Below are 18,597 nucleotides of genomic sequence, written 5' to 3'. Positions count from 1 at the left end.
AATCAGGAAATTTTTACTCCTGGTTAAGCGGTACCGACTGTGTATTCCACATCAGTCAGTTGGGGCTCTTTCATTGCTAGTCCCAGGTGGTTTGCGGCGTCTGTTAGCCATTTCAAATTATCGATCACAGACGATGTTGTATACCCCTAGCAGGTTAATTATCTCAGTAGCCTTTGATAAATGCATGAATAGGCAAATCCAATTAGGCAAATAGCGAGTTGAGGCATGGACCCTGGGCGTCGTCATTATAAGTAAATTATATACATATGTTTGCATAGTTACACATACTGTGAATGTACAATGTACGTAATGTGTGTAAGGTTGTACGTCTGTATGTCTGTGTGTATTGTTGTGTACTTAATTCATGTTTATTAATAGAGAAGTGAACCTGCATCAATTACAGAATCAAATAATGTCATTTCTCTATTATGTCCTTTATCGGTTTAATGTAATGAAATCAGGTTGTTATTCTTGTATCTTGGTATGAATGTGAGTACCAAAAAGAATAGTTGGTGATTATTTCAGGTAATGTTTAAATAGTGCAAATCTATGACACATTTAGTTTGGTTTTGAGATCCAAGAATGCCTTCATATTGATAAAACACACTATATATGTATATATATATTTTTTTTTTTTTTTTTTTTTTTGCGATGGAAGTCATCTTCCTTTTTTTTTTTTGTAAAACCAAATACATCTGTAGAAGACTATTGCAAAAATCTTTGAAACAATATTTCAAATCAGAGTTTTAAAACTGGGTTAAATTAAGCAGTCAGTGGAGCTTCACCTTCATACAGCACAGAAGCTTTTTATGCAGATTTCAGATGATCCGCTATTTAAGTTTTGCTTATTTAGTTTGACAGGCAGCAGTCAGTTGCTTCAAGAACAGTGTCGCCCCCCTTTTCCTTTTGTAAACCAGTTTATAAGCCGTGAAATGCTGATGCTGTCACAGCAAAGTGGGGAGCACTGTTCAGGGCAGATCAACTTCTGTTTTTCGTGTTTCCTTCCCCAACTCTACTAGAAAACTGAAACTGTCCTCATTTGGCAGTCAGCTCCTGCCTTTCAGAGTATTTTGTTACCATGCCGACCAGATAACAGGAATGTATCATTTTTCCTCCACGCATACATTCTTTCGGCATAAAAAAAAACCCAAACATACAGTAAAGAGAAACATGAAAGGTTTCTAAATGTCAGATATGTAGAATATGCTGGGAAAGCAACTTTGAGGCAGTCATCAAACAAAATTGCTGCCATGCCCTGTTTCTAGGCTGAATTTCTTCGGCACAAAGTGCCCAGTTTAAAGATACTGTTTTGCTATTAAGGTAGCCCAGTCTTGAAGACATGTCCAACTGTGCTGACAGATCAGATATAATTTTCAACACTTCTTAATAAGCAAACACATACAGCGTTTTAAAAATTGTGCTTGTACTTTCAAAATATGATGCGTTGTGGCATAGTGGATAAGACTTGGCATTGGAGGTCCCGAATTCAAACCCCGTCGAGTGCCTGCATCCAAGGACAAGATGGCTTTACCTACCACTTCCCTCTTGACCCAGGTGGATAAATGGGTACCCGTCAATGCTAGGGTAATGATAATGGCAGGGCTCTCTGGTAGAACAGTGGCAACACTGAAGAGGCTATCCTGAATAGTGAAGAAGATCTTTAAATCATCTATGAACATATCCCATTATGTCACTGTATATTTCTGAAATAATTGTTTCATTCCAACAATGATGTCTTTTTTTTATGGAGATTAAGTCACAGATTTTTCACTTTTTAAAGTTTTGCACTGTCATATTCAACCACATATTTTTCTAAGTTTTATAATATTTGGTACAATATCAAGATATATTGATAGCATGTAGGACCACATCACTCACACATTTTTTTCCAACTGAAAACATTGCTGAGTACTGCCTTTCTGAATCAAATAAAACAAGCTCACAGAATGGTATACCTAGTAGGTCTAATCAAGATCTTGCAAAAAACGAAGACTTTAAATGGTACAGTGTACCATAAAATGTATCAGTATGTTTTTGTTTTTGTTTTATTTATAATGGCACAGTATAAATGTTGGTCTTTTGTATGCAAATTAGGTCGGGCAACATGCTATCACCTCACAAATCTGCCACTGGTTTATACAGAAATATGGTCTCGATCATATTTTGGTTGTTTGGTCGGCAAATTCAAACTGCCACCTTTTTCAGAGACTTCATGAAAACTAGTTTGTAACAATTCTACATTGAATTCATTTAAAAGAAAAGAAAAGGGAAAGAAATTTTCAGAGAAGATTTGTGTGCAGATAATTATGAGACTCATAAAGGTGATGACATCATCACCTCATTTGCATAATGTGAGTGAGACCAGTCTCATGAGTTTGTGAGTACAGGCAGGTGAACCTTAAAAAATCTGCAACTGTCAATTCTTAGAGGAAACTTCTACTGTTACAATCATTTGATCCCACTCTAATTATCAGGGTCAACTGCTGTGGACTTTAACTTTTAGCGTTGACAGCAGGCATGCTCAATAGGCTCATTCACACTGATGGTGAAATACCGCTTAACTTTACGCAGTATTTTGTAATATGAACGTAAATACACTGTGAACTACTCTGTAAAGTAACAGCTTCATTGCTAAACGCCATGGTATTTAGGTTGATAATTCGAATTTCATGCGTTGTACGTATACATGATTTCAGTGTGAATCTTGTCACAAAATACCGCCCACCATTTATAGTGGTGTATTTCTCATATAACCTGGCATACTTCATGTCTTCTTCCCATAGGAGAATGTGCATGCACAGTGCTTACCTCATAGAGGTGTACTTACGGGCCAAAAATACCACAATAGTTTGTGAATGAGAATGGTTGCAAACAGCGACATGTGTGATTTATTATCATGGCATTTCGCCGATGAGAACGGTGTATAGCAACAAATTACATTGTACTGTTGTATTTAAATACAGTAATTCTGATGTGAATCCATCTAATAGTGTACACTCAGAGGTCATGCTGGAAATAACATGTTTTCTGCATTTGTGCTGTCCCCTTTGAGTGCAGTGTAATATGCTGAAACAGACACACAGCCACATACCGGGACCCTTTTCCAATGTAAATATTTGTCGCTCATGCCATTTATAAGCCACAACGGTTTGCCAGCAAAAGAAGCAACGTTTGCTACAAGCCATTGAGTAAATATCCGCGTAAGATGTCGTCAAAAGAAGATGACTGGCGCTTGTTTGATCTGGACCTTGAAGATCAATACTCAACGAGTAGCTATACGTGGACACTCCTCATACACGGTGTATTTGTTCATGTGGAGGATTTAGCAAGCAGTCCAGAATACGATCACATTGCAACCCATACCTAAAAATAGACATGTCAGTGGCTGTTTATGTTAAGCATACAGATGCTGCTGAGTATGAGTGCCCTTGAGGTGAACATTTGAAATTTACTTCCAAAAATACAAAAATGTTAAGGATTGTTGACAATGGGCCTGAGTGAGGATGCAAACAAGAAACGTACTGCCAAATATCCACAGAATGTTTAGATCTGTATTGTATACTGGTAGATCTAGCAAGGGGGAGTAGACAATTGATTCCATTGAAACCCAAAGTCATGTTGTACATAGTGTCTCATACATTTCTATCTTTTCTTCTCTTTGCAGCCAATTTCAAATGCAGATTTTGTTGTTCCTGTAGAAATTGACGGTACAGTTCATGAGGTAAGTTTCCCAACATCATATATACCTGTTGTCCAAAAAAAAAGAAAAGAAAAGAAAAAATATATATATATATATATATACACTTAAGATGAATTGAAACACAAGTAATACTGAACTTTTATATTTTGTGCATGAGTAGGTGAAGGTCATGTTAAAAAAAAATAAATAGATAAAAAAAAAATCCAGACACAGGCCTGTAACAAGCAATGTTACGGACAGTGTTTAAATGTTTTCTTTATTTTGTAAGTCATAGAACATTATCATTCAAGGGAGCTCTTTTATATTCAAAGCAAGTTAGATTACGTATAAAGTGGGTGATATCCATTTAAATCTAGCTTTACAACTGCTTTGTTATGGTGGTCTCAAATTAAGGGTCATTATACCCCCGCCAAACGAAGTTTGAAGGGGGTATAGGAATCAGCGGACGGTCGGGCGGTCGGTCGGGCGGGCGGTCGGTCGGGCGGTCGGTCCATTGCAAATCTTGCGTCGCGAACTACTTCCTCAGTTTTCAACCGATTCCCATATAACTTGGCACAGATGTTTGCCTTGGGTTGTAGATGTGCAAGACGTATTTTTTGACAGTACTTACCCAAAAGTACGTTGCCATGGTAACGGCATATTATGGGCAAAAATGGGTACAAATCTTGCGTCGCGAACTCCTCCCACAGTTTTTGATCAATTTTTATGAAATTAGGTACAGATGTTCTGAATATGTTAATGTGCAAGACACATATTTCCGCAGTGGCAAAAAGTGCGTTGCCATGGTAACGGCATGTTATTGGTAAAATATAGGGCAAAATGCTTCATGGCAGAACTGCTTCATCAGTGTTCTTCTAATTCTCATGGAATTCATATTGAATGTTTGTCTTAGGATATAGGTCAGCATGACACATTTTTTGACAGTGACAAAAAGTATGTTGCCATGGTAACAGCTCACATATTATGAGCCAAAATGATGGAAAATTTTGTGTTGCAAACTACTTCCTCAGTTTTTGCCCAATTTCCGTGAAACTTGGTACAGATGTGTGCCTTTGGTTGTAGATGTGCAAGACGCATTTTTCGACAGTACCCGAAAGTACGTTGCCATGGTAACGGCATATTAATGGCAGAAGATCAAGGAAAGATCTTGCGGATTTAACTACTTCCTCAGTTTTTTGACCAAAGCTTATGAAATGTTGTTTGGCGGGGGTATAACCAGTCGCTGTAGCGACATTTCTAGTTTGAACTATTACAATCTGTAAACTGGTCTGTGACAGTACACGCAAATTGAGCAGTGACATTGGGGGGAGGGGGGGAGTAATGGCAATCTAAATTTGTACTCTGCTTATGAACAGTGATATCTTCAAGTTTCTTTATTTCACCAAAGCAAAGAAGATATTGAAGAAAAAAAAAACAACAACAAACACATACATCAACATTAGAATACAAAATACTTTTACAAACATATCAGTTAAACAGTGTAAAAAGAAATGCTGTGGTAGGCAGCAGCCAGAAAGGAAACGTCCCTTATTTTCGGCTGACCTAAAAATATTCATTAAATTTCTGTTACCAATGTGTTCGAAGCAAGTAAAACATAAGAACAGGACAAGACAAAGACAAAACAATCAACATATAATGGCAAATAACAAAATACATGATGTCTCATAACATGAGGGATAAAAACTGATACTCTTAACTTAAATGAGTTTGTGTGTAATTATCATATATGTGCATTGAAGTGATGATGTTGATGCCTTTCTTAACTCTTACATGTATAGGCTCAGAAGTTTTTGCTCTAGATATTCAAAAAATGAGGTATATTCCTTCAGTGAAATTGATGTAGACTTCTGATATAGTTTGTTATGTTGCTTTTGTAAAAAAGGAAAAAACACAATGACAAAAGGAGAATATGTCAAGTATTGAAAGAATAAAAAACAGCCAGCAAATTTATTATATTATTACATTGCCTTTGCCTTCTTACTATATCATATGATGTAAACCTTCATTAATGTGAGCATTGAAGAAAAGCAAAGTTTATTAACACTTTTTTGAAGAAAAAAAAATCCTTTATAAATTTAAGTGTTTTTTTTTCTTTTTCTTGAAACTATCTTGGGGCTCTGGAGGTGCTGATCTTTATTGATATGGTCACTGAAAAGGAAATTGTTAGATACCATTCTGGCTTGAGAGGGCTTTTATACAATAGTTATGTTCAGACGACAAGCCGTAACCTCGAGGTTAGGAAACCTCGAGTTTAGGCTCTTGCCCCCTAACTTCGACGTGCGTCCACACGACGAAGCTTAAACTCCTGCCCATTTGAGTTCGTTGATTTTTGTGTCCACACGGTGCTTAACTACGAGTGGGGACCCTTCCCCCCCCCCCCCCAGCTCGTGGTTAGAGTGCTAACCCTAAGATATCTCGTAGCTCTTAACATCGAGCTAACCTCGAGGTTAGCTAACTACGAGTGCGTCTACACGGTCCCTAACTACAAGCTTAACCTCGAGGTTTCCTAACCTCGAGGTTAAGGCTTGTCGTCTGAATGTAACTATATGTAGAGTGTGCCTGTGAGAAAAGGATTCAGCTGGTATGACCATTTGTCAGCCGTAGGCTGGATTTGGCAGAATGACAACCTTTCTGCTGAGGGGTGATTTGAAAGTGTGTGGAGGTCTTGAGAAGGGACACAAGATGGACGCTTCACATTTTGACTAAAAATACCCTTGCTGATATTGGTATCTTATCACCTCAACAACTAGATGGGGGGGGGGGGGGGGGGGAATTTGTGACATTTTAAAGGTGCAAGCTGGCTCTTGATAGAACATGGAACATTAGCTGTCGTTCGCATGCTGTCTTGGTTTCTGCTGAATTGAATGGTCTGTGCCAGCATTGCCAAGTTGCAGCAGTGATGGCACTTTTCAAATGCTGTAGAAAGCTGATATTTTCGCAAGGGTTTAATTTTTGCGAATTCCGCGAATCACAGTTGGACTGTGAATTTAACAACACCCAAAAATGTCACCATACGCTATTCAAAAGGTAATAGTGCACTTATGAAGGCCTCTGTGTCAATTCATCTCGCGAAAATGTCCATGACCTCCTCATTTGCAAAAAATATCTGTATGCGAAAATAACAGCGTATACAGTATTTGGAGCTCCAGTGGCTTTTGGCATTGATGCAGTGACTTGCATCTCATATGCTTGCCCTTCGGCGTTTTGTTCATAGTGTTATTTTTTTTTCCATTTGTTTGCCCAATGCTATGTATCAAAGAAAGGTCCACACTCTTAGAAAAGCATAGACTGCAATTCACATGTTCCATACATTGTATTTCCTCTGAAATCAGCCATTGATAGCCATGCACCACAATGGTTTGGAACTGTGGTGACTGCTTGGACACTACTGATCATGTTCAGGTATCTCAAAGACTTGGTTGCAAGGGGAGAAGAGGTTGCCTTGATCAACTCTATCTTCATTTGCTGCCCACTGGGGTACATTCGAAAACCATATGTGGAGGCCTGTAAGAATGTAACTGCTTGTCAGCGGATGTGTGCGTAGAATCCTGCGCTCATCAGTAATGATCGGCTCCGGCCAAAATTCTTTGGCTTTGTGTGTATCTACATAAATGTCACTGATGAAGCTGTGCACAATTTGTTTTTAGGGGGTTTCAGATATATCCTAAAAAATGCCAAGATTATTAGCTCTACGGTTCACACAATCGCCACAGTGCAAATTGTCATAATAATGCTGGAAACAGTTGCAAGATTTCTCGAGATTTAGAGTGTGATGTTTGATCACGCTATTTAGTGAGATTTCTATGTTAACACTGGCAAGAATCTTCATGATATCTATCACGAAGCAAATCTTGTGATTTTGTTCTTTGCTGATTCACGTCAGTGTGAATGTTATGTGAAGTCGTAGAAAGTGAAAGTAATAGATTGATAGGCTGTCCACTTGTGCAAAAAAAACATTGTAAGATAATATTCTGAAGACTGCTCTTCACATAGAGAAAACTATGCACAGTGATATGAATAGTAGTTTAATATTAGAGACAACACAACATGAGTGCTGGTATGTTTTGGCTCCTCTTGTGCAGCCAACAAAATGTCTTTTCTCTGGATATGTGTTTAAGTCTAACAGAAAAAGGGGGCTCATAAACATGTATTCTTGTAAAATTTACAGCAAAAAAGAGTGTATTGAAAATAATATGGTATAACAGATAGGGGCAAGTCCAAGCTATTTTGCACCAGTAACGCGTGGGACATCACAAAAAGATTTAGCCCTATACTGCACTGTTAAGATTGAAACTTCATATTTTGGGTTGCTTTTGATAGCTAGTAGGTATCTTCGTTCAAAACAATAGAAATAATGAGAATCACGCGTCCAGTATTTAATTTATGCAAATTTATTCTCCAGTAACGCGTGGGACCACAAAAATTGTCCTTTTTTTCTTCTTTTACTTATATCTCAATTATTGTGAAAATACTTGGTATACTATAAAATCATTACAAACATCTTTTTCTACAACAATAACTGTACCTGAAACAAAACTTTTCAGAGAAAATCATGAAACTGTTTTCTCTCAAGGTCAAGTATAGAAAGATAGGTATAGTAACGCGTGGGACAAGTAACGAGTGGGACATTTTGTCACTATGAATATTGTGATGTGAATTGCACATTTGCTCAGAGAAACTTTAATATGGGGTACTAATTATCTGAATAGATGTATTTCTGATAAATTCTTGCAAATTTGAATGATTTAGACCCACCAGAACAATAGATATAATAAAAAATATGAAATGCCTGTGTTATCCTTTATTTTTTGACATTTGACTTTGAATGTGACCTTGAAAATAGCAAGTAATAATCTTTTGTGAATTACTTGTCCAAAGTGGAACTTTTCACCAAATTTCAAGTCAGAATTCAGAAAATTACAAAAATCCCTCAATAATGTACACATTTCCCATAGAAGACTAAGATTTAGTACACTTCCATTGACTTGTACACAAATCGTCCCACGCGTTACTAAAATGTCCCACGCGTTACTAAATTTAATTGAAAATTACAAGTATGAGATTTATCAGACTAACTTTTTATCTCTTGGATATGATTAGGTCCATTGTGAATTTGGTCTTTTGAAAGTTTCAAGTCAATTAAATCATTAACTTTTATGCAAATGAGAAATAATGACCTAAAAAAGTAACGCGTGGGACATGCTAATTTTTGCCCATCCCTCATTTGCATATTTAATCAGTTGAGAAACTGAAAATCACAGTCATGATAACTTGTTCTGGTAAAGTCAGACTTAAGGTCACCATACTTATTTTCATAAAAACTTGTAAAAATTGAAAGATATATTTTAAAATGCTGATTTTTTGAATGTCCCACGCGTTACTCTAAATTTCAATTTATGCAGATTAATTAATTTATTGCTGGTTATGCGGAAGGATTTTTACTTTTTCTTTTTGAAATTCATGTATTTTAACTTCTTAGCTTTAAAATGATACCAAGTTTATGTAGATTGACTCATTTTGAATTTTCAGTCTTGTGTGATCAAATAGCTTGGACTTGCCCATAGAATAGAGTATGAGTATGAGAAACAAACCATAATGACATGAATTGATATTGCCTGTAAATTTTTTTTTTCTTGTTGTTGGTTATGAACTATAATTTGCTAGTGCTTATATTGCTTTGTTTTGCAAAATACATGTATAATTGATTTTAGATTATTTGTGTAAGCATTTAGTGTTACCAATATTCTAAGTTTTGTGTATAGGAGCAATTTCTGGGTTAAAATTGTGTGCAGCGTAGTTTTCTTGTTGTGTATTAAACTGATTGATATGAAGTTTGAAGGGGAGGGGGCTGTTGTCGAGCTTGAAACAGATGATATTCCCCTTTAAACCTCAGGTCCTGCTTTTCAGCTGATCATGAAGACCCAGCAGCTGATGTGCCAATTGATAAGTGCTCTGTGATGCATCATGCGACATGTAGCATTTAGTCACCGGGCGCTCCCCTAGTCTCATCCCCCATACCCCATATTGATATGGCGCTGTTCCCAATTTTTCCCTTTAGCCTTTGATTGCAGCACTTTTAATGTGCATTTCCCTCACAGCCAGATCCCGTAACTGTAGGCCTGAAGTGGCTTGTTGGTTTTCATGGGCTATAAAATGTCCAAGGAATTTGAATCATAATGCTAAAGCCTACTTAAAAATGCACCTGTAGGGATCAGTCTGTCGTTAGGTTCATTAGTAGGGGTCACACCTACATTGTAACTTCCTTCATCTTTCACCGAGAATGCGAGCGCTTCAATCTAGACAGTCAGAATAGTAATGAGTCGGTGGTCATCCCCCCCCCCCCCAATGCTATCCGTGCTGTGAGTCAACTCAACGGGGATAGTGTTCATTTCGACCTCTGACTTGCCATGTTACTGGCAGGAAATTCCTTTGCATTTGTCGTTTCCTCTTATTTACATTCGATAACGTTACATTACATTGTATGAAACACTGTACATGCCCTCAATCTTGAACCCATGTACCGGGTACTCAACGTACAGTTATGATCCAGCAATGTTATAACAATGAGGAAGTGAGTTTCACTCATTTCTAGCCCCTGGTCTTTGAATGATTTACTTTGGATCTCCAATTGTGCATCTTGGTTCAGAGTGATAGTTCCTCTCAATATGAAGAAGCACTCATCTTCAGCGACAGAGGTTTAGATGCCTGTCGAGGGAAACTTTGCCTCGGGTGTGCTGCACAGGGAAACGGCTCTCCATGCCCGAGCTCGCTCGAATATTTTTGAGTAAAAAATCCAACCAAGAGAATATGCAATGTTCATTGAAAGTGAATCTGAATGCTGGGTACAAATCCTTATGGCATTTAGATATTTCACTTTTTCAAGATAAAAAGGTCGCAGTCACCCATGAAGTAATGCTGTCATCTTTAATAGTGGGTGGCCTTTCTGTCCAGGTCTTTCATAGGTCAAAGAGAAATTAGCATGATATCAAGAAAAGGAGATCATAGGGAGGAAAATGGGAGAAAACAAATGTTTTACTCCCAGGTTGCTTGCTAAAAAAAAAACACAAACAAAAACAAATAAAATTTAACCATGACTATTCTGATACTTGAACATAGGGAGAGGTTTGTGGTACACCATGTGGGAAGTCCTGTAAAGGACTGTAGAGAGAAGAGATGGGGAGATTGAGAAGAAAAGTGTAGATGAGGGGGAGTAGAGTCTTCTTGTGCTTGTTTGTTTATTTTCATCTGAGAAGACGGCTGGATAGCCCATGGGGTCCAGTTGGATGTAAGGCAGGACCACTTAAACCGTTTTAAACACCCTGCTCTTTGCTTTATAGTGGTACCCGCGAATTGAACCATAGTCCTTTGGATCTTGAGGCAGATGCGCCCGCCAACTGAGCTAATGCACTGCCCTGTGCACACTGCCCTGTGCACTGTGCATCAGTGTGATGCAAATAGATCATAGATCATACTTATGCTGATACTGTAAGCCATCTCCAATAACAGATCTTGGGAAAGAGGGAGTCCCATGTTTAGGCAAAGTCTTAGCAAAGTAAAACATGAGCCACAGAGTCTTGCACAAAGGCTACGTTTAGATTTTAAAAAGACATCGGGTCAAACCTAAAGTCGTGGTAAGCATGATTCAGTATCCCCCCCCCCCCCTTTTCTTGGAAAGTAATGGTAAAGAAAAAAGAAAAGAAAAGATAGGTGTTCACATGGATATAGTTAATTATAAATATAATAAGGGGGAAAAAAAGAAAATTGGGAGGGGGAAGAAGAAACGATTTAGTAGTACGATGACGCCAGACTTGTAGACTATGTAGAGAGTTTTTGTATGTACATGTATTTCAAACATATGGAATCAGATTTTGTGGTGAAGAGTATTGTATTAACGGTATATGTATACATGTATTTGTAGATTAGCCCTTTTCATCAGAGGCTTCAATTTCTGTGTTGAAATGCTAGGGACTGGGAATTTCCCCAGAATTTGGGTCATTAGTGAATGCATGTTTTGGGCGCACATTTCATTTATAAGGATGATATTACAAGTGTGTATGTTCTGTGCATTGTCTTTTGTTTTTGTTCCCCAGGTGTATGTATTAAAGAGGCCGCACGTGGATGAATTCTTGCAGAGAGTTGGACAGCTCTACGAGTGTGTGTTATTTACAGCCAGCCTCGCAAAGGTGAGTTCCCCCCAACACACAAACACAAATATTATGTGATATTTATGAGCGGGCAACCTCCCTGCCGCCACACACAAACATAGGCCCTACATGATATCTATAGTTCTGTTCATTAATATAACATTCCTAAACTTACGGATTAGCTTGAAGTCACAATCTTAGATGATTAGGTTGTAATTCTGCCCTGTGTAGATGCAGTGTAAAGTTAGCAATCTTAAAGATTAGTCTTTGATTAGAACCATAAGACATCTGTAATTAATGAATAGGGTTTACAATCTATCTACAAGCTGTGGGGGTCCCCACTCATGTTTTAGCATCATTTCGACACGATAATCAACAAACTCAAAAGTTAGCATGACCCATCTGTAAACCCTATTCCCCCTCAGTTTCTGGGACGACCTCCAACACATGTTGTACACTACTATGTATCCTTACACATTTTTCATTTAAATAGCTTTACGTGTGACATGTATTTCTTCTAGTTCTGCAATATAATCAAGTGGGAATCACGCTTGAAAATTAAATTGTTATGATTAGATGTTGTGTGGACATACACAGTAATTCAAAACTACAAGCTACTCATAAAGTATAAAACTTCAAAGATGACAAACATTGTGAACATAACTTATGAGGTAAGCACCCTCCCCCCCCCCCGCACACACACACACACACACACAGACACAAATATACATGACACAATTATAAATGCAATATACCCTGTATATATATGCAAATATCAGATCACACATTCACTTGTCATATAGTTTCTATGATACAGTGTTAAAGTCATCATTCATTTTTAGTTTGTGATTACTGTATACTGATGTGGGGAAATGTTCTTTGGGCTAGTTTCAAGAATATTTCATGCCTGAAGGTGCGATATATTCAGTTCTGTTTTATGAACAGACATGCGTTACCACATAATTCTTTTTTAAATGGTGTACTGTAACACGTGTTGTTTCTGTTTTGTTTTAAAGACAGTGATATACTGTCCAACATATACGAAGTAGAAAACAAGCACTTTATTTGATGCAATGTAATGTACATTATGAGATAAGACAATCGTCAGCAACTCAGTTGAACAGCTGTGTTTCAGAGGCGACAAGGAGGTATGCCACGCATTGACATACAGCATGATCATTTGACACCCAGAAAAGTGCCCATCGAAAAAAAAGTAAACATGATTCTAAGGTTGAGTGTGAAGTTATAAATCTGTTGTTGAGCAGACATCCATGTATGTAGCCCATCTAGGATAGATATATTACATTTTATGTGTGTGTTTATGTGTTGTACATACAGAACATCGTACCACACCTATGGTGTATGTAGGAACTATTTTATTCCCCTTTGGAGTTGAGACCCACTTGTGCTTTGGGTAAATAAACAAAACAAGGTATCAGGATGGGAAACCACAGCAGGATGATCCTGTTATTTATACCTATGGATGTCAAGAAAGTTACCTTGCTGATTTTATACAACTTTGTTAGAACAAGTACACACCAAAAAAAAAAAAAAAAAATGATAATAATAATAATGATAATAATAATAGTTATATTACTGTCCTGCATTTTAGATAGGAATGTTGTTTGGGAATTCACAAAAAGTATGATTGGTCACACAGATTCTTTTAAGCCACAAGCTTATGGATAAAAAAAAAATCATGACGACTTGCGAAAGATCACATGTACAAAACTCACCAACACAGATATAGATATGTGGGTCTAAATGTTGTGATTGCATTTGATTTTTCCACTATAATACACCATGTTTTATTAACAGTAAACAAATCGTGAAAATGTTTGTTCATTACTAGGTTTGTGTGACATCGCCCTTTTGTTAACAGTGTTTTGCTGATCTGTGCCTTGAAGTACAACTTGTACTATATATTTCTGCCTTCACTTTTTTATGATGTTTAGCTAGAAGAGGATAATATAAACAGTCCCATGCAAAGATAACACACAAGCGAAAGCCGGGAAGCACCTCTACTGGAAGTCGTACTGTAGCTATCACTACCAAAGTATTTCAGTGCAGCCATAAGATGAGGCCTCATTGAAACAGCTCTTCTAGAGCCTTCAATTTTCAGGACAAGTGCAAAATACTATAAATACCTCCAGTTAATACTCTATTTAATAGTATTTTGGAAGGAAAGCTACCAAGTACCTCTATTACAGGGCTTTATTTCCCTGCCAGAATGGGCAACTAGGAAAAGCAGTCTATACATTTGACAGGCAAGTACACATTCATATCACTTGCCCAGCAATTAGCGTTATGTTCCCCATGGCAAGCAGGGAAGCAGGGTTGTAGCGTTTCGTTGTGGCAGCTTTTTATTTTAAAAACCTCCCTTAGCATGGGCAGAGGAGGTTGGTTCAACATCTATCTTCATTTGTTGCCCACCTGGGTACATTACAAAAATCAAATTAAAAAAAATTAGTGCAGGCCTGCTGGAGAAGAAGATAATCGCGTGTCAGCAAAACTGTGACCGGCCAGCTCAAAACCCACAAAATGTTACAGATTAGAATTCTCTGAAATGGATCAGAATAGTCATTTCGGTTGACCGACTCAAATTTTTAAAGTTTGTCATGATCTAGAGCATATTCTTTTCTCTACATACATGTACTGTCAAAATTTGGCGGCTTGAAAACAAAATGAAATCAAGATCTTTGCACTTCTTCTGAACTGTGTGTTTGCAGCAAAGTGCTGCTTTCACTGAAAGATACACATATGCCAACTAGCCTAGTAGGCCCGAGTGACCCTAATCTTTAAATCCTAAATATGCTACTGCACCTTCTAACTCCCTTATTTCGGTCACTTTTTGAATGTGGTTTAAGATGGTCCAGTTTTAACAAGTTATTTATCATTTTAAAGCTCAGAATATAGTCTTTTTAAAACTCTTTAGAAAAGTGGAAATAAATTTTAGCCTAATTTTTATGTTGGCTTTAAAGTGCTAGGTTTAGGGTTAATGTTTCTTGGTCTGCTTCATATCATCCAGAAATTAGTCTTCCTAGAAAGGTTTCCTGCTATAGCGGTCATCAATTTGTGTTGACCGATGTGAAAGTCTGAATTCATTGCTCCCCCACCCCTTCCCCGCACTAGTAGAAAACGACAATTCCAAAAACCTCAAGGTTTCCAAAGTGGTATTAAATCAATGCATTGAGACTCTTTACAAAGCCCCTTAGGCCTACCCCTTCCATGTGATGTAATTGATTTCTTTCCATTTGATATGTTGTAATGCAGTATGCAGACCCAGTCGCTGACCTCTTGGACAAGTGGGGTGTCTTCAGGTGTCGGCTTTTTCGGGAATCCTGCGTGTTCCACAGAGGCAACTACATCAAGGTACTCTATACGCTGCCACCTAGCTGTACTTCCTGAGCAATCAGATGGACTTTACAATTGAAAGATGAGAAGCAGTACTATTGTTGTTTACACCTGTGAAGAGAATGGACCACCCTTGTCCACATTACTATGCAGCACCAAAGATTTTGTGGGAAAATTGGGAAAAGCTTTCATAGAAAACAGGCCATACTGATGTTAGGGAGATCTGATGAGCTGTTGTAGATAAGGGCGAGTCTGTTTTCAAAATATGCGTACATCTTGTTTGAAGGTTGGACACACTTTTCTGAAGAGCGATGATTGCGGTGATATATCCAATACCTGCAGGTTATGTTCATGATCAGGTGAAATGTATGATTGTGTTCATGTTTGAAAGTATTTTGTTTTCTTGTCCATTTTGTGGGTTAAACAACCAATAAATTTTACATAATTGGACCTACATTAAAACAGTTTTTTTTTATTTTTTTTATTTTTTAGAAGGTTCACATTTTTCCCCAAAAGAGTGATATAATTTGTAATAACCTCAGAGTAAGATGATCTCCCATCAATGGAATGGTATAGTTTTGGTTGAGATAGGGGATTGATAATTTTTGTAAGATAATGAGAAATATAGGAATTATGAAAGAGCATACAATTATTCTAAGAGTGATTAAGAATCTATTTGATGAAAAGTGCTTTTGAAATGGCTGAGATATCCCCTCAAAAAAAAAAGTAAAACAAAGTGGTCCTAATAAAAGTTGGGGTCCCACCTTTTATTAAGACCTCTTTGTTTTGGATATCTCAGCCATTTCAAAACTAATATTCATTTCTCTAAATAAATGTTGATTACTGGGGTAATAGTCTATGGAAGAGTTTTGAGATGGCTGACAGCATTGCCTCCATTGTTTGGCACACACAGTTTTCAGTGACCGATGTCACTATCTTGTGGAAACATGGAAAACTTGTAGGTCAAGTTCAGTTTTTACAAAACTTGACCATTATGACTGTTTGATTTTTCTCTATTTAACGTTGCCTTTAATATAGTTTTGAATTACCACCGATACACTTTAGTTAAGGGGGATTGGTATTTTTTATTATTTCCATGTGTTTGGGTTTTGCTTATTTGTTTGGTAGTTTGTTTTTATTTACATATAATTTTCATGATTCAACTTCCCTTCTCTTTTTTTCCCCCAGGATCTCAGTCGGCTTGGGCGCAAACTAGAACGAATCGTCATTGTGGACAATTCTCCCGCTTCTTACATCTTCCACCAAGATAACGCAGTGAGTGTGCCATCTAACTGCACTTATATCCAGAAGCTTGCAAGTGGAAAAACAGAAAGAAAGAAAGATGAGGAATTGTTTCTGTGAATCTGGGAGTTTGATGAATGTTGAATCCAAGCAATCAAATTGAGCCTCTCTTATGTCAGTTGCGGGCTTCAAGAAAATGGTGGCAGTAGCATACCTGCCAAGTGTTCCCATTTTAATAGGAACATTTCTACTTCCTCAGAAAGAAGAAGTTTGGGTTTTTTTTTTAACCTTGTGTTCTCATTTTTGTCAAGGCATGGTGATAGTAATGAATGGGCGATTCTTGTAGTTTTTGCATTCTTCTTCCCCAGTTTTGAATAGTCCTCTTTATACTGAATTTTAGGGTTTGCAGATATGTAGTAGTCAAATTCTGTACTATATGAAGCTGGTAAAGGTATCACTGCATGAAGTGTATGTGCATGTGTGTGTGCATCTAGATATACATTGTACATTTGTATGTGTGACAACTTCTTTTCTGGGACCTATCCTCATAGCATCTGCTTTCCTGTTGGTTCACCAACACACTATTTCAGTTTCTATAGGAAAATGACATACTCTTTAGACTTAAAGTGTATCCTGGAACTTTGATTATCATGTAAGGTTCATTCTGTATGCATAAGATTTTCACATTTCTGTAAACAATTGTTTGATGTTTAGATGTATGTCAAAATTCCAATTTTTGGGTAAAAACCCTTACAAATGAAATGGAATGTAATGAATTGAACAATTATGAACACAAAGAGTGTACACAAAGTGTGTAATGATTAACCCCTTTCCCCCTCATCCCCCAGATCCCAGTCAGTTCGTGGTTCGACGACATGTCCGACACCGAGCTCCTGGATGTACTCCCCCTCCTGGAACGCATCTCCCAGGAGGAAGACGTCTACAAGATCCTCAAGAAGGAGAACCACAATCACATAAAGCGCTAGGAGAGAGGGAAGGGGGAAGCCGCTTCACCCCTCAAGTCATCCTTCCTTCCTTCCTTGGCGCTCTCTCATTTCGGAATCCATCCGCCCAATCGGAATCTTCAGTTTCTCAGAGACGGAGGTCGTCGCCACCGACACCCGATTTCTCTCCAAGAAATAACTGAACTGCCAAAAGATTTTAAAAAATATGTGAAAAACAGCAGAATGACAAAAGATATAGGAAGCAAAAGAACAGATACATACATTGACAAAACACAGAGGGAAATATATAATGCAGATATATTTTTGTGCTTCTATGGATATGTTGTACAATATGTTTACCGTTGATCCGCAGAGCCGCATATACCAGACCCAGAATTCTACCAGACATTCAACCTCCTGCCCCCTTTGTTCAGGCTCTTCAACAATAGAAGAACTAGACCGCCAACCTCATCTCGTCGGCATGACAACAAAATGGCCAGAGCAAGTTTTTCTTTGAAATTCCCGAAGGATCAGAAGAAGAGAACTCTCTCTCACTCTCCCTTTCTTCATATATATTTATTCAAGATAGAAAGCCTTAAATCCAGCTGGCAAATTTAACTGATTTAACAAAAAAAAAAAAAAAAAAGATGTTTGATATTTGCCTCCTGCCCACACAGATCTCTCAAGTGCAAGAGGAGAATCTCTGAAGTTATAGGTAGATGATTAATGAGTCAACTGCCAAATTTGTGTTGGTACAAGGAACTCAACACAATTGATGAGTAAGTAACCTTCAAGGGGTGCACAGCATGTACCTAATCTATGGTACTCACAAAACTTATGACGCAAACTCCTTTGCTTTTAAGAGCAATATGTTGTGAACAAGCAGAACCGCCATGTGTTATGGGGTTCACAGATTGGCAGCAGACAGTAAATTTCATCATTTGGACATGTGTTATCACTGCCAGTGTGTATCAAGTTTCTTTGTTTGGTCTTTTTTTTTTTCAAAATCAAATCTTTTTCAGCAAGAATTAGTGAGCAATTTGTCTCCTGCCTTTGATGTATAACACGTTTGCCCCTTTTGAGCTGTTAGCAGCAAGAACAGTGGTCACCTTTTGTCTTGAAAACCCATGCTAAATGTATGAAAGTGACAAACCCGAGTGTCGACAGCTGTGACAGGTTTGTGTGTTTGAGCTAAACCTATAAGAGCACATAA

At 37.7% G+C, this 18,597-nt stretch overlaps 1 protein-coding gene across 1 annotated transcript in view; it reads left to right on the top strand.

The window, feature by feature from the left end:
* The window catches only part of LOC140245636 (carboxy-terminal domain RNA polymerase II polypeptide A small phosphatase 1-like), a 54,983-nt gene extending 36,964 nt beyond the window's left edge, over positions 1-18,019 (top strand). The window contains exons 5-9 of the mRNA XM_072325198.1: positions 3,665-3,721; positions 11,791-11,883; positions 15,118-15,216; positions 16,387-16,473; positions 17,289-18,019. Of these exons, the coding sequence (XP_072181299.1) occupies positions 3,665-3,721; positions 11,791-11,883; positions 15,118-15,216; positions 16,387-16,473; positions 17,289-17,426 (474 nt within the window). The 3' untranslated portion in view covers positions 17,427-18,019. The remainder of the gene's footprint in view (positions 1-3,664; positions 3,722-11,790; positions 11,884-15,117; positions 15,217-16,386; positions 16,474-17,288) is intronic.
* The last annotated feature ends 578 nt before the right edge of the window (positions 18,020-18,597 follow it).

The sequence above is a fragment of the Diadema setosum genome, chromosome 22, assembly GCF_964275005.1.
Source record: "Diadema setosum chromosome 22, eeDiaSeto1, whole genome shotgun sequence".
In the NCBI taxonomy this organism is placed as follows: Eukaryota; Metazoa; Echinodermata; class Echinoidea; order Diadematoida; family Diadematidae; genus Diadema; species Diadema setosum.
This window is presented reverse-complemented; position numbering and strand designations above follow the sequence as displayed.